We start from the raw sequence: 22,394 nt of genomic DNA, 5'->3' as shown, positions 1-22,394 counted from the left end.
CGCAGTTCAAATATATGACATTCATATATTCTTAACCGTATATTCATCACTTCACGAGTTTATTTAGAACCACCATCATGACCAGCACCCAGTTGGCTTGTTAGCTCAGTTGGTAGAGCGCTGCACCGGTATCGCAGAGGTCATGGGTTCAAATCCCGTACAGGCCTGAATTTTTTTCAGGCCTTATTTTCACTACTGCCTAAGTAGTGCACATCACTGCGAGGATCACTTTCATTCATGTCTTTATCCGCAGTCCAAATATATGACTTTCATATATTCTTAACCGAGTATTAAGACTAGCGCTTAAGACTAGCGCTTCTTTGATAAGAGAAACAAAACTCTTGATTAAGTGAAACCATCGATAAAAGCTTCATCGTTTTGCGGCGTTGTGCTGCGCGCTATTATCAACTGATCCAAAGTACAGTATAAAGAATTCAGCATTTCCAGGTATCTTGTTTGGGGTTAATAACAATAGTGAATTGTTGCTTTTTTTCCTCTCGTCCTCTTGCCGAGTATAGTTAGTGAATGTTGTTAACAACAAAGCATCCTTATTGTGTTAATAAATTTATAATCAACTGGTTCGCTGATGAAAAAAATATACTGAGAGACCAAACATAGTGAAGGGCATTTTCTCCCTTGGGTACCCCTGTGTGAACATCACGCTTATGAGCAACTTTTCCAACCCCTCTCCCCAAGTGCCGCTAATTTGACACGCCGACAATTTTGCGACGATTTGAAATTCATCTTCGTCGAGTCTCGGCACAATTTCCTCAGCGCAACAAACAACAAAAGGCTTTTGTTTGAACTTGTGAAGTCGAATTTAACCCACAACAATGGCCCATTTCTTGATACGTTTTTGAAGAAAATTCCAGTTTTACAATTTAAAACACAGTCACGAAGCAATGTAAAAGAGGTTTGTCGTAAAACGTTTCAGCAAGGAAACTATATAAATGTTGTGAACCACATTAGACAACGAACGATGCGGCCAACGTTCGAATTCTGAATAATTTGCATGCAGAATTTCCCTTAAAACAAAACACTTAGACTGGCATGAACTATTTATCAATTCGTGATTTATAGGCATTCTTGATTCTTGATAATTAGTGTTTTCCATCTTAACGGATTGAACTTTTTGTAATTTCATAAGTTCCTGTTCGCTTGAATGGCGCAAATGTGGAGTATGGAGGAAGAGTGGAAGTGTTTTACGAGGGGAAATGGGCAAAGATATGTAGGAATAAATGGGACTTTAATGATGTCAAAGTTATTTGTCGTCAACTTGGCTTTGAAGAGGCTTTGGCGGAGTTCATTGGGTCAGACGTAAAGGCTAAGGGAATACCTTCTGCAATTTCCGATGTCTCTTGCACCGGAGAAGAGTTTGAACTTGCATCATGCGATCGCATTGATGGAAGGTTAAATATTCCACTTCAATGTCATTTGGATGACATGGGTTCTCAAGCGTTGTGTCAACCAAGTAAGCAACTAACTTTTTAGGTCTGATTAGTTATTCTGGTTTTCGTGGTTGTCTTTCTTCTTCTCATTGACCCTCTAAAGTAGAGAGAAATCATAGTAAATTGAGATACACAGATGACCAGAAGACCATTTCTAAAAACATTCTGCTAAAGTATTCTGCTCGCGGACAAGCATATATCTGTTCGCAGATTTTACGCTTAAGATAGCGACATGACTTCGACTGGGGATGACATGACTTAGTTTAGGATAAAAATGACTTAGATGATTTTGATTTTATTAACAGAGTTTATAATGTAAACTTGCCCCCGTAAAGAGTTTCAAAGCTGAATTTCGAGTGTTAGCCCTTCGTCATCAGTGGCGGGTGTTATACTCCCCCACCGACGCAGCATCACAGTTTCTTGAGGAACTTACCCTCCTCATAGATGATTCAGCTTGGTCTTGAGATGAAATGACGCTAGCTAGGGTTTACATGACTTTCATGAAGGTAATATGACTTCTCATAAGATCACCTGACTTCAGTTGAGGGTTACCTAATTTTTTTTAATGGGTTACATAACCTTTCTTGGATGCGATACAATTCTTTTCAAAAGTTTCATTACTTTACTAATGGCTGACACGACTTTGTTTGGAGTAATGTGACTTAGTTTTAAGTACGACAAAGTTAAAAAAATTCTCAAGTTAGGCTTTAGTACAGGTAAATATATTTATCTTTTCTATCTCTTCTTGTAGTGTTAGTTACAAAAAATTTTACTTATTTTGACAACATCTTTTAAACTTTGCAGAGAACAAGAAAGTGTCGAAAAGAAGTAGACTCTATTTTGATATTGGTAGCAGCGAAAAGCTTCACTGCTCTATACACAATAAAACCAATCATGCTAGATGGGTCATCAATGGGCGAAAGCTTGAAATAACAAACTCTACTTCTGAAAGGGTCAGGGCTGTTGACAATGGTGATTTGTTCATCGATAATGTGCAGCTGTCTGATGGCGGAATATATGAATGCCAGAGATTGGAATATGTTCAATATTATATTGTCTACATTAATGGTATGAAAACAAATCTTTTATATTGCAGAAATAGGCTTAACATGCATGACAATGTCATGTAAGACAAGTACACCTCTGACCTTTCAAAAGAGTAGCTATGATATTAGTACTTTTCCTTACTCCTTTCAACAGCAAGATTTATTGAGAAGACGTTGAACCGACAAACTGTTATGGCGAACAAGTCTGGCATTATAAGCTGTAGTGCTAATGGAAAACCAAATCCACAGATTTCTTGGAGTAAGGAAGGAGGAAAGTCCTTAAACTCGGAACGATTCACTCAAGTATCCGACGGTAGCCTGCATATTGACTTTGTACGGCCTGAAGACGATGGAAATTATACCTGTACTATGAAACAAACTAAAGGAGTAAAGAGGGTCACAAGCAAAGATAAAGACATTCGAGTGTCAGTTATAAGTGAGTGACCAATGGGATAATAGATAGAAAGTCATAAAGTCAGTTCTTCAAATGTAATTAATTTAATTTACTCAATTTAAAACCTTCTCGCTGTCCATATTCGCAGATATGTGAGGCGACATTTTATCGTGGATGTGTGCGTTGATTTTAGTTGTTTGCAAGTAGGGTGTCATGTTAAAAAATAATACTCAAGTTATTTATCAACAGTGTAGTTTCCTCGTCATAACTCAAAGTAAGTGCTCTTTGATGAAGTTTATAGTTTCTCTCCAAAGTGGTAATGTGCTTAAATCGACTTCGGTTGGTCTTGGTGACAAATTCACTCTCTGAATGCAGTATAATCGTTTATCTCGCCATGAAGTCACTTTGGATATGGATCGCGACTTTTTGACGGCATCTTGTGTCTTCTGCGTGCTATAAGGTCGGTAGATATGCATGACCTTATGAAACTCTCTGTGTGGCTGTGATTCGCTGGAATCCCACATAGGTTTCGATTGGCACGCTTTGACCAAATGTTCTTCCGAAGTCCACTGTCGCAAAGTTATCCTGTTTTTGTGTTTCTTGTGGTCAGCATCCATGTTTCTGGGATGTCTATCCCAATGTCCAATTTATGCTGTAACAGGCAAAGTCTCATGTGGATGGCCTCTTTTACCCTGCGTTTAATAGTAATAGGATCACTATCAATATACTCTACTTCAGTCCAGAGCAGGTGGTTTCCAGGTGTCTTCTGAAACTGCAGAGGCCTTTGTCTTGGCATGTCGTTTCTCGATCTGCCATATTGCTCGTTTAACCTTACTTCCATAGGTCTGCCTGTTCCGCCGATCTAAACTTTGCCGCACTCACATGGAATCTTGTAAACCACGGGCTCTTGTTTTAAAGATGCAGTGCCATAGATGGCGGGTGTGTTGTTACTATTTGTAACATCAATGAAGTGAATGGAATGCTTTCGGTTCTGCAAATGCTGTAGGAAGCTATCAGCGTTTTCGCGAACCAAGATTGTGAATGTGTCATAAACATAGCGTTTCGAGATCCTTCGCTGGTAAGATGATAAGGTTATTGATTGCTCCTATAACTCTATATGTGGAGATAAGCAATAACGGCGGAGACCAGACTCCCCATGGCTGCGCCTTCTGTCCTACGTAAACTGGTGGTCCGAGATAATAGGAGTATGTAGACCTCGATACGAAGTTCGAAAGGTTCGCGATCTGACAAACGATTGTACTTCATATGAAGCGCTACTGTCATCATCAAATGTTCATTTAGTTACGGTGTCTAATGTGTTTAATGCAAATGATATAGGAATACCTCCGATTTTCCAATAATATGTTATTTATTTACCTTTTAGTTCAACCAAAAGTGGATATTTCTGGAGCAAGCAATCTCATCGTAAAAGGAAACAGTGTAAACTTGACGTGTAAAGTTGTGGCGGGTCGGCCTGAACCACGGATCACCTGGCTCAAGAATAATACATTGCAGGGACAGAGTTTGTCTCTCTTCAGTTTCTGAGATAACAAAGGAGGACGAAGGGTGGTACACTTGTAGGGCAGAGAATGAAGCAGGCAATTCTAGAAAAGGCGTTAACATTTCTGTAAAGGGTGTGTTTGTAAAGCTCACAACTGTATTATAATTCAATCAGGCATTTGATATGTCTACGGAGTGCGGATCAATAGTCAGTGGGTCCGACTCTAGATTAAGGTGTCTGGGTCTGAGCTAAGGGTAAAGGTAATTGTAGAAAACTATCGGAAACTTTAAAAAAATGCAAGGGCTTTCAGCTATTATCTGCGACTGATTCACCAGTGAGGAACAGGTCCTGAATGAATAATTTTTTCAGAGTGCTTCATTAGTTATTTATTGCGAAGAACTGGAAAGTCTTTACAATTGTTCCTTTGTTCTCACTCTAACAATTTGATGATTTCATGGCTAAGTTAGTAATATAGCCTGACTGATGTGGTTTTTGGAAGGATTTGTTTGATATGATAAAAAAGTGGCTCGTTGTCTTCTTTTCCTTCTTTTTTATTGTTATTTACTATTGCTATTAATAATTATTTTTTCTTTTTGCGGGGAGGGAGGTTGGGCGGCTTCTAAATTTTGTAATTTGTGTTTACATGCTTATTTTGCAGTTCCACCCCGTGTTCGTAATGAGGCTAGAAATGTCATCGTTGCATTTGACTCCACATTTACAAAAGAGTGTTATTTGAGAGGTGATCCACAAGTATCTGTTAACTGGACCAAGGATGGAGTGCTAATTAGTAAAAACAACTTCTTGGTTATTAGACAAGCGACGCTTAAAGATAAAGGCTATTATGAATGTACTGCTAGAAATGATTATGGCGAAGCAAAATATTCCTTCTGGATCGATGTCACAGGTAAATTCCATATTGTAGTTTATGTCATTAATCAAGCTTGTAGCTTAACAAAGCGTTTGGTTTTGAAGTTTAAGCCAAATTTAAATAGACCTATTTTTTTCTCTCTTTTCACCCGTTTCCTTTAAAAATATCGAAGACCAAGGAACCAAGGAGTCATGATCTTATGAAAAATTTTCATTGGTGAAACAATAAATGTAACTTGGAAAAAAGACGAAGACTCACCATCCGAAAGAGCAAAGATTGATACACGATAATGGTGTAAAACTTGAATTTTATCTGTAGCAAAACTCGCAGAGCGTAGCCCCATAATTATACAAAATAGTAATAACCCATCAAACCGAAAAAATTTGGATGTACGACCGTACGACCGTACGACCGTGCTACTTTTAACATGCGTGTTCAACTGTACCGCCGGCACACTAACGCCACGGCTTTGTCCAGTGGTCAGTGCACTGGGCTCTGAGTCGGACTACCCGGGTTCTAATCCTGGCCGGGGTAACGCGTTGTGCCCTTGAGACGTGCGGGAAAAAAAATGCGAGCTCCGCTTTTAGGCTTGGCTAAATCTATATGTTACTTTTACTACCGTCGAGATTTGTCTAATGACCATATATTTATCTTACACAATTAGCTGAGCAAGTGCCACGAGCTATGCAAAGTTTCAACGCTTTGTGGTATTACATTGGTGGATCAGTGGCGGCAGCGACTGTCATTTCGCTAATTACCTGGTATTTCTGCAAGCGTCAAAGGACAGGTGACGTCCATTTTTCTGTGTTATTTCAGATTTCTTTGACTGAAAGTAAAAGAAGGAAATGTTTAAACTTATTTAACATGTCTGCTAAGGAACACCAATCTATAAGTCTAAGAATAGAGATACTTTTATAAGAATTACCCGTGTTCGGCCAAAAAATGATAATTGTAGAGTTTCTTCACATCTGTATGTTTTGATAACAATTATAAATTCAGCAAATATCACGTCACTCCTAATTTGTCCAAATTCAAATTATACTGCCATTATACAGAAATTTTATCAGAATATTCGATTTTATAAATTAATGCAAAGTTTTACCTTCTTTATCCTCTTTAATTCATCATTTGGAATTGCAGCTATGGCTCTGTAAGTCAACTATTTTACCTTTTATTCATCAAATTCATCGAAAAAAGAAAAAAAAACTACACCATTGCCATGATGACGATATCAAAAATCATATAGCAGTGACTTTACTATTATCGTGCTTATCCTGTGTATGATGCATTATTAACAATTATCAAGTGTTGTTAGAATCAGCTTCATTAGGTCCTTTGTTTAATTTTTTTTATCTCATTAGTATCTTCCATCTATTTTCAGTTAGATTAGTTCATAGATTAAATACTTTGAAAAAAAATTGAAATGCGCGTAAAATTTCTGATTTTAAAACCGACTGTTTCTTGTTTGATTTTAACAAACAAAGGTAATGTTGAACTTCATCCGATTGACAAAGTGTACTTAAATAACAATAATTGCTAATATGTTTTGTAATAATTTATGTTCCTGGTTTAGTAGAAACATTGTTTTCTCACTATCGGCAAGAGAGATTATCTCGCCAATCAAGTTATCCTGGCAAATCAATTTTTTTTACCCTCTGATTTCTCTTTTCTTTTTATCTGCAAGTATACAATGTTTATTTCCTATATTTAGTCCTGACCAAGAGCAGGCAATTCAGATGGAGCCATTGAATGCAGAAGTAGATAAGTGGGAGGTTGCGGTTAACCGTGTGCTGCTACAACATGTCATTGGACGAGGGGCGTTCGGAGCCGTGTGGAGAGCTCTCCTGAGTTCACCAAATGGACAACCAGGAAATCGGACAGTGGCTGCTAAATGTTTCACGCGTTAGCCCCCTTCGATTTGTCTTATTGATAAATATGTTGATCTCAGGGGTGGTAATAAAAATGTTTTATTTGGGGAAGGGGGGGGGGAGAAGGAAAGAGGGTCCAAAATTACTTCTCGACCAACGCACAACCCCCTCTTCTTCACTAAAGGTTACGCGCGGGAAAAAAAAAAGAGAAGGCGGGGGAAGAAGCAAGAAACAAAGAAGATAATCAACCAGTTTGCTCGTAAAAGTGATCCTGCAATAAATCCTTTTTCCCCGGAGGGGGGTGTTGCGGATACGTTGGTTCCTCCCTCTAGATCCGCTGCTGAATCCAGTAGGGTCTTTTCCTTCCTTTGGACCTATTCTCCCCTTACCAGTGACTGATTATCCCGTGTTGAAGTAGGCAGTCTAACAGACTGACTATACGGTGCTTTTCGCTGGCAAAAGACATTTACCGAACGAAAGGTGAGAAGCATCTGCAGTGATGGTAAAACTAAAGAGAGGCAAGAACTATCGATAAGATTCAAACCTCAACTGGTTTCGATTCGGCCTCTATACTCACAGTCAACTCAGCCGTGACAGAGGTCTGAGAGATAGGCAATCTGCTAGCTGCGAAAATTATCATCCAAACGGTTATAGGAATATGCGAGGTTTGTAACTCTTCCGAATTCTTTCTGGCTTGAACTTGCGTGGAACAAATGTATTAATCAGAATGTGTCTCAATGAATGTATACTTTTGTTGTAGCCACTGCTGGAGAGGAAGGAAGGAAATGTCTGATGAGGGAAATTGAGCTGGGGAAACTTATCGGTGAAAACGTTCCGCCAAACATTGTAAAGTTCATGGGCTGCGTTACGACAGAAAGTAAGTACTAAGCGTAAAGCATCTTTTCTAGGTATATTTTATTAACGATAGTGCAAATGCTGAATGAACCCTCTTCGGACCTCTTAACATGAGTTCCGTAAATAAAATGTTAATGGAACGAAGTTTGTCTTCTTTGAGTGGCAACCAGACTGTTTTCTCCAAGAGCATGTATCCATCGACAGTTCACTAAGATCTCGGTCGGATAGCCTGAAATCTCGTTAAATGGGCTAACCGGCTTTCTCCCTTTAACCTATGGCAAATTTTTGAAAGTAAATTGTGCTGAGGGTAGGTAACGAAAAATGAGTCCTTCGTGTAGGCTAAACTGCTTTATGAAGAAAGTCATCCGGAATTTTTTTTTTTTTTTGTATATATATACAGTAAGGAGCCTTGACATGGGGTTTATTTACTTTTTCTTTTGTTTTACGTCGCTTAAGTTCACCCAATACTCATCATGGAGTACATGCCATGTGGTGACCTCCTTGGTTACCTGAGGAAATGTCGAGGAGTGAGGGATCGCTATTATCTTGGTGAGGGAAGAGCCCAGGATTTGACCAACTACGATCTTGTGATGTTTGCCAAACAAATCGCCGCCGGTATGGTGTTCCTTGGATCGCGAGGGGTAAGTGGAATACTTTTCGCATGTCAATTCTAACTCAGAAAAATCTTTCAAAGATTTAAACTTTTATTTTTTAATAGTTCGGATTTTGGCCAACATATTTGAGTGCTTTTGAATTTAGATAAAACCTCTAAGACCTTTTTTAGCCATGATGCTTTTTGTTGACATTAGCAGGTCAGTGCTTTTAATAAAAAAAAGTAGAAATGTTGGTTTTGTCAGCATTAAATCATTATATAGGGCTCACTTAGTTAGCCCTTTTTCGTTCGAACGTACTCAGACGTTTGATTCTCCGCTCCGATTCTATCGTTTCTTAGCTTTTGTATTCTGGCTCCTTATCTTCTGATAGATCATCCATCGTGACCTGGCAGCTCGAAACATTCTCCTTGATAAAAACTATGTTTGCAAAGTGACGGACTTTGGTATGGCATATCAAAGCTTCAAGTATGGCCATGGAAATGCCAAAAAGGTAGAAAACACTTTTTTGTTGCAACAGTGCGGGGTTTTTCTGGAAACAAGTTGTAAGCGTAAGCATATTCTCTGCAGAAAGTTAATGTACCTCGACTACCAACAGGGTTTCATAGCTCACTTTGAATTAAAAGAAAGAAGCAAAACAAAACAGAGTTCGAAATAAATAGAATAAGTACTCTGGCCTGGGCATTGGGATATGTCAATTTCATTTACGTTTTTTGTAGAAAGTCTCGCGAAAGGAGTTACGTTTTCTGTTTTGCGTGACAGCTTTACGAAGGCCAACATTGGATTGACCTATATGGGAACGAGAAATGTAGTTTTCTTTTCTCATTTTAACATATTTACGTTATGCATGCAGCTTCATATTTTTTTAAAGATGGCTTTGAAAAAAAAGGGACATAAGTTTTGTACGGCAAACGTTTATTGGTTGTTTCTCCAGGGATGTTTGCCAATCAAATGGACTGCACCAGAGATTCTGCTGGGAGAACTTGCTGGACTTTCCACCTTGAGTGATGTGTATGTATAGATATGTATATTAATCCAACAACCTAACAAACTGATTACCTTTGGATTTTTCTTTATCATTTCTAGTCCAAAATTCACTCAGCGATTAACTGTGGAATCTTTGTGATATGCTCTCGTTAGGTGGTCCTATGGTATCGTTCTTTATGAGATAGTTACCCTTGGTAAGCCAAACTATGTTCAGTCAATACATTTAACGCTTAGAACAGCAATGCGCAAGCACTATAGAAGTAATGCTATTTTTGTTATTATTATTTTAATAAGATTTGTTATTACTTACTTCTTGGCCATTTATCCCTGTAAAATTCTTTAAGTTCTTACGTAATGTTCCGTCCTGTAACTTAGTTGTGACACGGTCACTGTAGAGTTGATATATTAAGAAATGTGACATGTACTTGTCCTTATGCATTGACAGGAGGAATTCCGTACGACGGATGGTCAGAAGGCATGGTGGTTGCAGAGGTCACAAAGGGATATCAGATGCCAAAGCCTGATCATGTTGATAACAAAGTGTGAGTTGCACTTTTTTAGCATAATATCAACGTCTTCCCAAAAATAACCTAAGATCTAAGACGACACATTTACCGTTCTCATTGCTGAAATCTTTGCAATAAAGCAACTGGACTACAATCATATAAGTAGGTTTCTGTTATGTGAATGTGAACCAGGAGCATACCGCATTCAGCGAGATGCAGCGTGGACAATTATGACATTAAAATGTATTTGAAAAACATCAGAGCGAGTGAAGTAGTGCGATATGTTCGACGTCCCAGAACAAACCTGAATCATTGCCTATACTATTTTCAATAAAAGGACAAACCTGAACCATTGCCTATACTATTTTTAAGAAAAGGTTCCTGTAGGAGGACCTTATTGGTATTCTTTGCACAATCTATAAAAGAGTAGTTAAGAGTAGACCATCCTTGTTAAATTTCAGGTATGATATCATGAAAAGGTGCTGGAATCGTAACCCTGACTTCCGTCCTCCTTTTGAAAACCTGCGACAAAGAATGGACAAATACATTCGTGAAGAGGTTTGTTTCTAGAATTGACAACTTCCCAATATTTTATGCTTTTTAAAGTCTCGAAAACTTTCAAACTTCTTACCTTTCCCCCATGTGTTGGGAGCAATACTTAGTAGCTTTGGTTTTATTTCCGTTCGCTCTATAAAAGCTTCAGCTGAGACCATTTATACTTCTGGTAAGAGACATTTTCTAGCCTGTCAGGCCATTTAGAAGTATTTCAACTTGTTGGCTCCTTCTGATATTTACGGCGATTGTGATCGTCTCCATAAATCTGCTCAGTTCTACCTACGTACTTGCAACTTCTCTATTTTTAGAGAGAAAATAGGAAACTCACTTAGCATATCCTAGACTTTAAACTTTAGCGCTCTGCAGCTGATGTATTACCCTCATTTGTTACTTTTTTCCTAAGACATATGTGGAACTTCTTGACTTGGGCGCTTATGACAAGGCAAAATACTCCAGGGTTGAAGATCTCGGAAATGAAGGTGCAGAACCAAGTGAGGAAGTTGCAAAGAAGGCCTCAGTTAAGAGATTGGGAAAATGGGCCAGTGACCGTCGTTAGGGTACATAATTGTCACTTCTAGGTGCTAAACTAAGTGTACGTTTGTGTTAGTTAAATTTCTCTCCATATATATATTAGAAGAATATGCGAAAGCTTTATCCTTGATTAACAAAATGATAATAATAAAAGTACAAAAAACTGATGAATTAATTCTCAAAGAATACCAATAATAAATAATTTAATCGGTTTCAGAATAAGGAAAATTGGATAGATATGAATTGAACTTCCGTAATCGATAAAATCAGAAGAGAAATAAACAAACAAACAAATAAAAAACAACCAACTTGAAAAACAGCTCGTTTATGCAGACAGCTGTACTTTGCAAACTTTGCAACAATATTTCATGTTGTATTGTGAAACTATTTAGCAAATTTGCTTGTGGCAGACCTAGTAAGAGATCTCCTAACGACGGTATGAAATTTGGTGAAATTTTGTAGTTTGGTAATGAATCAGTCGTGTGGTACTAGTTAGCACTGAGGTATCACTTTACCAAGCATCTTCTTTAAATTATATGCATCACTTCTGGTGATTTGTTTAACTTTCAAGTTACTTTTATTTGAAAACAAGCGATTGCATTGTTATTGACATTTAACGTTTTGCTCTTAGTATCAAATGCTTTTGTCATAAACGGAGAGAACCGTCTTAATAGAGTGTGAGTTAATCAAATTAATAATTTTCCTAAGTGTTTTCGATTCGTACGAAGAAAAAATAAACACTACACAAAGGGTGCGTACAGTGGTAAACGTAACAATTTTGCTATGGCAAAATGGAATGCTTGTCGAAAAACTTGATGAAATGAGAGCACGTATGAGCGTTTAATTTTGTACACTATCCAAACACATTAAGTTGTATCTAACATAATGTTAAACACTCTATTTAATATCTGCAATAAAAATACTAGAGGCTTATCTTATGACTATTTATTGATTACCAAGTGAATTCAGACTGTAACCATTCCGTATCCTCATTAAGCTTTTGGATGACGTCATCAGGCTGAAGCGATGGCGGCATCTACAAAATAGCATTTCCATGTATACCACCAAATGAGATGTCCACATTCTCCGCATTTCACACCTGCGGACGAAGCTATAGATGGTTGTGTCGTTGACGCATGCTTTACTGGTCTGTTTAGAACTGCGCGTTTGTCCAAGGAAACCTTCGAGTTTGTCATCATGATAACAAAAGAGTCAGTAAGGATTTGTCGATGTTTCGCAGTAATGAAATACACTGGCAGTCGAAGAAAGAGCAATATTTTTTTTAACTTATTCGACAATTTCAAGACTCAATAGAAGGATAAGTTGTAAATGCCATTTTTATTAATGTTCTGATCCATTGTATTGCTGAGGTGTTTCAATCCAGATTGACTGAACATGGCATATATCTCTGCCGGCCAAAGACAATCGCAATTTTTTATCATTTAATAGAATTATTATTACCATTATCATTATTACTGTTATTATTGCTATTATTTATATTATTATTTATCTATTTAATATTGCTTTTTTTATCAACTATTAATCGCAGCTTATGAATTATCATCTCACACCCAACGGGTAGCTTTTTTAAACCTCGGAGTATGCATAATAGAAGAAATCGAAGTATCGCCCCATGTAAGGTAATCCGGATTCCGGAATCCATGAAATTTTTGCTTGTGGAATCCGGAATACTGGGCATTGAAATCCAGAATCCCGCCAGAGAATGAATCCAGAATCCATTTGTTGAAAATCCATTTCAAATCGTATTAACTGCTTTCACGCGCGTCCATGCGACCACGGTCATCCTAAAACGCAGACCGCAGACCGCAGACCGCAGACCGCAGACCGCAGACCGCAGACCGCAGACCGCAGACCGCAGACCGCAGACCGCAGACCGCAGACCGCAGACCGCAGACCGCAGACCGCAGACCGCAGACCGTGCAGACCATGCAGACTGCGCCTATTTCGCTGGAGAATTTTGACTCTTAAAATCCCATCAGATATGCTTGCAGCACCAACATGGCGACAGACCACACGTTTCCAATTACGATAAACTTATATACTTTGAACAAAGGTATATGGGTATTTATGGGAGAGGTCTATTTCTGAGTCGAAGTTTCGGCATTAAACGTAAACCGCTTTCTTTGATATTTGGCATTCAGAATAACAAAATTTAAGATTTGATAAGGCATCATATCTTAGTGCGGATAAAATAAGATATTACCAGATTTTTAAGGTCAAACAACATTTTCTAGAAAAGAAAATAGCGGCGGGCCACCTTAAACCATGCCATTGCTCTGGAGAATTCATAGCCGACGTAATGTGAATTGGCTTAGCTAACCTTTTAAAGAAAAAAGGAAGTATAGTAAAAAGAATCTGTAATTTTTTGGAAAATCACTGTGTAAATGCAGATCTTTCGCGATTTTGCAAAGGTATAGTTGAGCTGGTTGAACACTATTTAATGCGCAATTTCATAATGTCGAACGTCATCGTCAATAACATATAGGAAAACAAGCTTTTCATAGTCATAGTCTGCGATTTATTTGCGACATACTCGAGTTGTTATTGAAATTATATTGCAGTTTAAATTTTTCGTTAATACTATGGCTTTTGTTTGAAGGAAAGGTAGAAAAGTAATTTGAGATGATTGGGAAACACTTTGGAGCTGTTTTCTTAGCAGATGGCCATCTTTTCGCCGTCGGACCAAGGTTATGCAGTGCTAGAACAACAGCTATTTACAAATGAAAACTGACAAGTAATGATTTGAAGCATAGGTTCTTTTGATAACGTTAAATCAAATGAAGAACCTCAAGGAACCTGATTGAAAGAAATGTGGCCTTGCCTCTTCACAGTTGCTTAAAAGGGGAATGAATGGACATTGTACTTAAGAGACGGACAATTTCAACAGGTATTCCTGGAAGAAAAATTTATCCCTTAATTTGCTGTATTATATATCTTGTAATTATCAAATGTTGTTATGGATATATAAACAAACAAACATACATTCACATGTCCTTCAATAACTAAATCCGCCATTGAAGTCATTTCTAGAAAACGAAATGCGAAAATTAGGAGCAAACCAGGAACTAAAATCTGGAATCTTTTGTGTTTTGAAATCCGGAATCTGTAGGGATAGCATCCGGAATCCAGCACCCGGAATCCGGAATCCACGACGTGGAATCCAGAATCTAATACTGTCCTAGATTACTCTACATGGAGCGAGGTGAAGCTCTTTAAGAATGGCGTCGACTAAAAAATCCTGACGAAGTATTTGATGCTCTCCAGTGCAATTTGAGGAGAATCGGGTATACGTTGTCCTCGTGTTTCTGCGCTTGTGTCGGAAAAGCTGTTCACAGCAGGGTAGAATATACAGTTAAGAAGGTGAACCAAGCCTCGAATGGCAACATTCGCCGGGCCGTCAAATCAAAGTACTGGGCTTCCCTATTATTACTTCCGGACGAGATTCTTCAAGAGCCAGATGGGATGATTGAGGGACTGTTAAATAAACAATATGACCTAGTTACTGAAAACCAAAGACTACGGACTGAGATTGAAGGTAACAATATATCTATTCTATCCAGTTTGAAACGATGCGATACATTTGTCATCAATCCAAAGTGCCTACACTTCTATCAAGTGGACTGATCAAACGACAACTTTTTTGTGTTTAAAGATAAAGAGACCTACGGTTTAGAGCCAAGATCGCTTAATTTTGAAGATAAGGCTGGTCGCCCAACAAACATAACCTTTGCCTCACAGCATTTTCCTGGTAAAAACTTGACAGAATTTCACTAATATCAAATTTCAGTCTTTTCCATGTCAATTAGCACAAAAGTTTTGTGTCTGACGTCTCTTGCTGTTTCTTGCAGAAAAGACCGAAAATATTGCTTCTGCAAAAAGAAGGCAGGTGTTACCACGCGAATCAACAGTTACAAGTATGTTGAAAGCAGTAATATGTAACTGATTACATGATATTGTTACAACTCAAATATTGCCTTAAAATTGTTAGCCAAGTTGTTTCTGAAAATTGCAAATTAACTCACTGTCATGAAGATTTTTTTCTACCAAAATAAGTAGGATGTAAGGCTGTAAAAATAACACCATTAGGGGACTAGAAAATCAAAAAACAATGAAAGTAGAGTATATTTGGCTCCTTAAATGTGATGGATTACCAACTTAAAACTAAATATAAATTAATCTTTAAGAACATTTCCAGCATATAAAACAAATTTGATGTAACAACAATAACAATATTAATTATTTCATTTTGGGGGACCAAATAGAGGCCTATGAGAGCCTTCTAGAAGAGGAAAAGGAGAAGATCAGAACAATACTTTACTTCATGGACCGATTTTCCCTTTCACTGAAGTGTTACCATGAGCCCACCCAAGTGGAAAAGGCCTTCCCCCGAACCCACCTAATGGAGAGCTGTGCAAGGACTCAAGATAGGAAGTGGAATGTACAAAGAACCCCTAGTAGAGCACAGGGTGCTGAACTGCCTTTCAAGCGCCTCCTTGAAAAGGAAGTTGGAAATTTTGTAAGTTTTATGTCTCTGATAAACCTTTTCATACATGCCACAGAAAATACAGTGACTTATTGCATCATTCAAGCATTGCTCATTTTCTTCGCTTGCCTTAAGTCTAACATTTTACTTATTTTACAGGTGAAGAACAATGCAGATGGCACTACTAAAGAGAAAGTTAAAATATCAGGAGATGGAACAAGGATTTCCCATAGCAGCAATTTGTTCGTTTGCTCATTTGCCCTTGTGGAAGATGGCAAAAGATGTTTGTCTAGTGCAGGTACACTTTCTACCATTCTTTTGTTGTAGGTCAACAAAATAATGACATAAACATGTACCTTTTCTTTAGGAAATCATACAATAGCAATAGTGAATGGCAAAGAGGATTATGCAACTCTGAAGGAGTCAATTGTGAATGTGGTCAAGGATGTAAACAATCTAATTGAGAAGGGCTACATCCTAGTTGATGGAAGACAGATCAAGCTGGAGTTTTACCTCAGAGGTGATTATAAGGTAAAGCATCATACAAAATTTAACCGTCAGTTAGTAGGAATTGTTTTAGAATTCACAAAATTTAAGTTCTCTTTTTAATTTTAATCCTTAACTAATGCACGGTATTTCTCTCTCTCGTTCCTTTCATTTCTTTTTATCTTCTCCCAACATATTTTTTACTGTCATCTGGGATTGTCGGTGTCAGCTTTCCTGGCACCATAGACTATCGAGGATCGTAACTTTAAACTTCACCGCCAAAGGTTCTCCCATGCCATCCATCTCATGGATAAAGAACAACGATCCACTTGCTATACAGTCCAACCCAAGAATAAAATACATTCAGACTGCCCTGGACGACAAACAAATTCATAGCCAACTGGTAATAGAAGATGCAAAGAAGGAATATAAAGGAAAATATCACTACGTTGCAAATGATACTGCGGGAGAAAAAGCATCCAACCCGGCTTTCTTGTCCACAGAGGATTTAGGTGAAGATTTAGGTGAGGCTTAGGCGATTTTTAAATATGCTTAAATAATGCACAGTATCTCCCTTTCATTCCTCTCACCGGGTATCAGCATTTTTTATTTGTTTCCTGTACTTCTTTCACATCTTCTCTCTTAGACAACTGGGCGAGGATTGTTGGGGATCTGGGGAACCAAACTTGTATGATTCGTTGAATTTACATTCTATAGCGCCGCTGACAGTATATCTAGGGTGCAGTTTTCCACGCAATGTGCGTTGCCTAAGCCTCGTTTGAAGTTTTTTTGCCGTTTTTTGTCGAGGTTAGCTTTAAGCTAAGGATTTTGAAGCTGTCTTGCAAGAAGCACTAACTTCAAATCGTCACCGGATAGATCCTCGCATTGTAAATCGTTGTTTACAAGAATATAATGAATCTGGACGCATACAGGTTGTTGTGTCGTATGTATTTACGCCAAGCGTAGCTGGCCCCTACGTAATTCAAATTTAGAGTTCTTATGTCAAGATCTGTTTACAAGAGTGGTTTGTCATCAGCTGACCGGCAAACAGAAAAGAAAATCGGCCACTAGTTCGAAGGTAAAAGTTGTCTTTGAAGAATCGCACGTATAGTAACTCGACATATTGCTGAAGAGGCGCCAAATAAATTTTCAGAAGTCAACGCGTTTAGGAGCGACGAGGGCGGTGGAAATTTGAATGTATAGCCACCGTTAGCCGTAGGCCTACGTGGATTTAATTTCTGTTGGCGAAAATCTTCGAGGTTCAACTATGGAAACTAGGAAGAAAGCACCGAGCGAGATTTTGAATGAAGAGGAAGTCAACACCGAAGAGAGCCGTTCATGCTGGGCGTCGGAGAGCTGGACATTTAGGAGAACTGTGAAAATGTCGTGCAAGATTTTATTACAAGCTCAGGAGTTGAAAAACAGAAGTAGAAGAAACCGTTGCCAGGTATGAAGAATGAATGGAGCGAGAAAATGAAGACAGAAGAAAAAAAAAGCCCCCACCTGAGTTCAATTTTGGTCACCGGCGTCAGCTTCAGGAGGGAATCTCACTCCTTAGTTAGCTCTGTGACTCGACACTCTCCTTAACTAACTACAACACCTGTGCCTGGCACAATTCTGCCACCATTGTCCTCTATTGCGAACTTATCACCAGCGAGTTTCCAGTCAACACCCGCTTATTATTGTGCCCCAAGAACAAGTCTTACTGAAGTCAACCCAGTGTTTGTTTCACAATCGACCCACCTTTGTCAATGCAATACCCGTACCTCTCCTTAGTCACTGACCTCTGCACAGCGGTCAGAAGCTTGGAAACAGTTGCACAAGGTATCAAGCTAGGTCCATCCCCACCAAAAGTAGAGTTAAAAAAGTTCAGTGGGGATGTGATAATTACGCTAATGAGAAAGCTTCCCGATGAAGGTCTTAAAAGAAAGTCGGTCGATACAGCAGGAGATCTCATGAAGAGCAATGGTCGAGCTGCGTGTTTGGTTTCATTAATTTTGTTAGAGAGGCAGCACAGCGTTTCAACAATGGATATGGAAAAGAACCGGATTTTTTTACATGTGCTAAGAGAGAAAGTAAGGAGTCTGGCAAAGGAAAGGCAGATTACCGGGTTAAAGTCACAACACTTGCTACTTACAGTGAAGAAGATCAGCAGGGCATCGCCATACCTACCGGGAGTTCCACTGAAGTGTCCACAGTGCTCGGGACCACATGGAGTCTGGAGCTGTCGGATGTTTAGAAGCTCCTCTTTAAGAGATCGTTCAAAGACTGTAAGACAACACCGACTTTGCAGAGCATGTCTCTCACAGGGACATAACGCGAAACAGTGTCCCAGAGGATCCCCATGCTCAAAGCCAGGGTGTGGCTAAGACCATCATTATCTAATCCATTTTAGTGAAGCCGACGGAAATGGGAGTGGCATCTAGACTAACGGCCATAATACGTTTCGAAGTGCCGAAAGGAATGGTGCAGCAAAAGGAACTGTCGCAGATCTCCGCTACGTTCCAGGGTCAATAGCCGCTAAGATTGGATCAGATAATCCTCCGAGCACTAAAACTCCACCTAGTGAGCCTGTTGCTGTGGGCGTGGTAGGGACCAGTCGACCTCGAGTGTGCTTGAAGGTTGTCCCAGTTAAAATCAGTAGTCACAATGGTGCCAAAGAGATAGTTACTCATGTGAGTGTTCTTGGTCAGATGCTAGTTCCTGCCTCTCTTAAGGAGATACAGAGTTCAAACATAGACATGTGTTAACCGCAGGGAGTCTTCCTTTTACGCTAGGGCATATGGATACCAACGAGGAAATAAGGAAGTAGCCTCACTTTGCTGACATCAGTGTACCCGAAACAGGAGATAAAAGAGTAACAATCCTGATAGGCAGTGATCATCCAGAAATTATCCACTCGCAGTTAGACTAGAGGGAAGAACATAATACACACTGAGCGTGAAGTTCTTGATGCACAACTGGAGCGCATGTACAATGAAGAATTTGGCGACACGAACGGAACTTTAGAAGAAGGCGTGTCGGTTGAATACCGTAAAGCCGAAGTAATCATGGATCAGTCAGTGACCTTAGTAAATGGGCATTATCAGATTCAACTTCCAGCTGTTGCTTCCAACTCCCAAAATGGATTTTAAACCGTGGTGATGTCTTGTCAGCGTTCCAATGGAGAAGAAGCTACGCACATTAAGGATTTGAAATCCGACAACTTGCCTCTGGATAAGGCTTTAGGAATCCATTGGGACGTAGAACGTGATACGATCGACTTCGTTTTTAGCGAGCGAGAACAGCCAGAGAATTGTAAGGGAGTACTGTCCTCGGTTGCGACCGTACTCGATCCACTCAGATTTGCCACTTCGTTACTACAACTTGAAAGAGAAATCAATCAAGAACTGTGTAAATTAAAGCTAAGTTGGGACAACAATATCCCAGAAGAAATCCGTCTCCATCGGAGAAAGTGGAGAGAAGGCCTTATTAATTTGCAGGGATTCAGGATCTCGAGATGTTTCAAGCCAGAAAGCTTTGGTAGAGTTATACGGGCAGAGCCACATCATTTTGCTGATGCGTCGCAAGAGAATGGTTATGGAACAGTCTCATATCTGCGCCTCATTTTAAGGTAAGATACATAGCAGTTTCGTCATGGATAATTCGCGCGTGAGACCAATGAAGAACGCAATCACGGTGCTGTAGTTAGAATTAACCGCAGTTACCTGAATCAAAACGACCGTAATTAAGTAACTTGAAGGGAAGATTGAGGATTGACAGTGTTACTTACTGGAGTGATTCGATTGGATAATATTTCTGAAGTATATTGCCGACGAAACGCGAAGATTTGTTACCTTTATTGCCAACCGAGTGGCCATTATACAGGAAGAGTCAGAACCAAGGCAGTGGCGTCATGTGAGATCAGAACACAACCCTGCAGACTATGCTTCTAGAGAAATCAAAGCCTCAGGGACCAAGAAACTAGAAATGTGGAAAAATAAAGCAGAATTCTTATGGAAGAACGAGGACGAATGGCCCCACAGCCTAAAGAAGCTTCAGAACCACTCCTAGACAGCGCCGAAGGAGTTAAAAGAGCGAAGATTACGGTTGGAGCAGTTTTTGGTGTTCCCTGTTTCAACGCTATCTTAAATAGGATCGGCTGCGAAGATTAGTCGCATGGCTTATTTGTGTTTTCACATATACTTACACGTCCACATATACTTACGCGTACTACTTTGGGAAATAGCAATATATGGTGGGTCTAGAAACATTCGATGATTTCTATGCCTAGGACAGCTATATTTAAACGCTTTATCATATGGCGAAGTGGTCCTGAGGTAAATTCAAGCGTTCAGTGAATTCAGTAGATTCGGCGAGCGGTCATTAGTTCGGGTCGGGATTTGTCCATACGGACCGTCCCGAGGAAACGATCATACACTGCGTATTTTTGTTCGCGAAAGTCGGCGAATACAAAATTAACAAGTTTGGTCCGAGTGTCACTCAACAAACTACTTACTAACCTCGCTTGCTCGAGTCTTACTGTGGAATATTTGACCTCGGTTGTTTTAGTGCGCACTTGGCTGCGCTCAGTCCGTACTGCCACACCCTCGACCCTCACGCTCAGTTAGTAAGACGTTAATCCATTAGGCTTTTAAACTTAAAAGTTATTACCATCGAGCATACCCTGTTATTTTGCTTTACAGGTGAGTTGCCTTACCCAAGCATCAAATCACCACTTTCCCAAGTAAGTCGGCTATCTACGGGCTATCGGATGCCTCGTCCTCATCAATGCTCAGAAGAACTGTAAGTGTTTCGATCATTTGCAAGACCGTCTATTTCTTACATATATTTGCTTACACGTTAACAGCCGACACTTCTCGCATTATTTAAGTAACTTGAAGCAAATCCTTCAGTTTTCAAATGCCGAAGAGACTAGCATTTAAGGAGGAGTCATATCAATCCAAGGAAATGGCAGCAAAAATCGAAACTCTCTTCGTAGTAAGTAGCTTATTAAAGTTAAAATTACATCCAAAGGAAAAATAAGACAAAAAAAATTGTTATTAGAACAATGAAATGTAAGTTGAAAAAATTGGGGAAAATACAGGTTTGATGGTTGTGTAATAAGTTAAATTGGTCTTTCATGTGTTCTTTTCATAATCTTTTCTCATCCGCTTGCTTGTTCCTTTTGTCATTATTATCCATTATCACTATTATCATTACTGAGCTTCCTACGTGTATCCAACCTGTCATTTTTCTTCGCTTCGATTCTTCTGTTCCAGAGGACATATATCAACATCATGGAGGATGAAATCACTAGCAGAGTTGATTTGAAGTAGAAGTAAAATGAGTGGGCAGAAAATCCAGCACCTAGCGCCATGTTGTGCTGTATTTCAAAATTGAGTAGTCTTGAATTGAACGAACTGTTCATCTTGTTACCAATTAACTAGGTGAAAAAGAAAGTTATAGAAATCTTAGTTGTTGTTATGCTGGTGGCTAAAGAAACTCAGTCCCCTTTTTTCCTTGAAAATTTTCATGAAAGTCGCTCCTGTGTTGGTAAATTAGTCAACTCCGCTTAATTGATGGGAGGACGTAAATGTGACATGCTTTCATTCATCAGCCGGAAATGGGTACAATTGTCTGCATTTAAAAGTTCGTTGTGAATTGCACCATGTTTATTTAAAGAGGATTAAGAAGACTGGAAAACGGACTTGCTGTCCCTGAATCCTTCCTGGCTAAAACGACCAGCCAATCGTCGTCGCAAAATTGGAAGACAACGAGATTATTCGTTTGAAAGAACTGTGCACTCACATGGACGTAATAGTTGAGAAACTAAGACGAAGACCACTGTTTTTGTATAATAAGCCTTTAAGTAAGCAATTAAAGGAAGATGAACCACGGTTGATCGCAATGTACTGGTACTCCTACAGAGATATCACTGAAACAGAGTAGGGGTGCTTATTTGAATGAGGGCTTTAGTCTACCTCTTGATTATGTGAGTGAATCTGTACCCAGATAACCCATGCGACACACAGGGCTCAGCTGACAGATCTTGGTACTCTGACGCGAGGAAAACATTTTTGTTTTTATGACTAACAGCTCCGCTACGTTCTAGAGTCCCGTTCTTGTGTTTCACAAATGTTTAGAAATTCTAAAAACAAAGAAACAGATGTATGATATGGAAGTCGAAGCAGAAAGTAAATATAGCTTGTTTAACTTATCAACCTTCGCCGAAAAAGAAACTACAAGGCAAAA

At 39.1% G+C, this 22,394-nt stretch overlaps 4 protein-coding genes across 4 annotated transcripts in view; all 4 read left to right on the top strand.

Annotated features, from left to right (window-relative positions):
• The window catches only part of LOC113668328 (fibroblast growth factor receptor 4-like), a 151,756-nt gene extending 130,149 nt beyond the window's left edge, over nucleotides 1-21,607 (top strand). Inside the window, exon 17 of the mRNA XM_089195542.1 lies at nucleotides 21,422-21,607. Within this exon, the coding sequence (XP_089051668.1) occupies nucleotides 21,422-21,478 (57 nt within the window). The 3' untranslated portion in view covers nucleotides 21,479-21,607. The remainder of the gene's footprint in view (nucleotides 1-21,421) is intronic.
• LOC149049920 (protogenin B-like) lies at nucleotides 1,137-5,185 on the top strand. The gene is made up of 5 exons (XM_089195576.1): nucleotides 1,137-1,471; nucleotides 2,253-2,516; nucleotides 2,649-2,930; nucleotides 4,273-4,522; nucleotides 5,048-5,185. Exons 1-4 carry the CDS (start codon nucleotides 1,444-1,446, stop codon nucleotides 4,431-4,433), a joined length of 735 nt encoding a protein of 244 aa, XP_089051702.1. The 5' UTR covers nucleotides 1,137-1,443; the 3' UTR covers nucleotides 4,434-4,522; nucleotides 5,048-5,185.
• LOC113668327 (tyrosine kinase receptor Cad96Ca-like) lies at nucleotides 5,154-12,100 on the top strand. The gene is made up of 10 exons (XM_089195571.1): nucleotides 5,154-5,293; nucleotides 5,922-6,044; nucleotides 6,969-8,002; nucleotides 8,437-8,621; nucleotides 8,965-9,084; nucleotides 9,526-9,602; nucleotides 9,732-9,772; nucleotides 10,024-10,120; nucleotides 10,546-10,642; nucleotides 11,043-12,100. The coding sequence occupies exons 3-10, from the start codon at nucleotides 7,867-7,869 to the stop codon at nucleotides 11,193-11,195; spliced, it is 906 nt and encodes a 301-aa protein (XP_089051697.1). The 5' UTR covers nucleotides 5,154-5,293; nucleotides 5,922-6,044; nucleotides 6,969-7,866; the 3' UTR covers nucleotides 11,196-12,100.
• Nucleotides 14,654-20,949, top strand: LOC149049919 (uncharacterized). Its single transcript, XM_089197413.1, has 6 exons — nucleotides 14,654-14,726; nucleotides 15,040-15,105; nucleotides 15,454-15,972; nucleotides 16,042-16,205; nucleotides 16,390-16,684; nucleotides 20,846-20,949. Exons 1-6 carry the CDS (start codon nucleotides 14,654-14,656, stop codon nucleotides 20,947-20,949), a joined length of 1,221 nt encoding a protein of 406 aa, XP_089053539.1.
• Nucleotides 21,608-22,394: the final 787 nt, after the last annotated feature.

Source organism: Pocillopora damicornis, chromosome 2 (assembly GCF_964200805.1).
Source record: "Pocillopora damicornis chromosome 2, jaPocDami1.2, whole genome shotgun sequence".
NCBI classification, from domain to species: domain Eukaryota; kingdom Metazoa; phylum Cnidaria; class Anthozoa; order Scleractinia; family Pocilloporidae; genus Pocillopora; species Pocillopora damicornis.
Note: the sequence above shows the minus strand (reverse complement) of the source record. Positions and strands in the feature narration are given on the sequence as shown.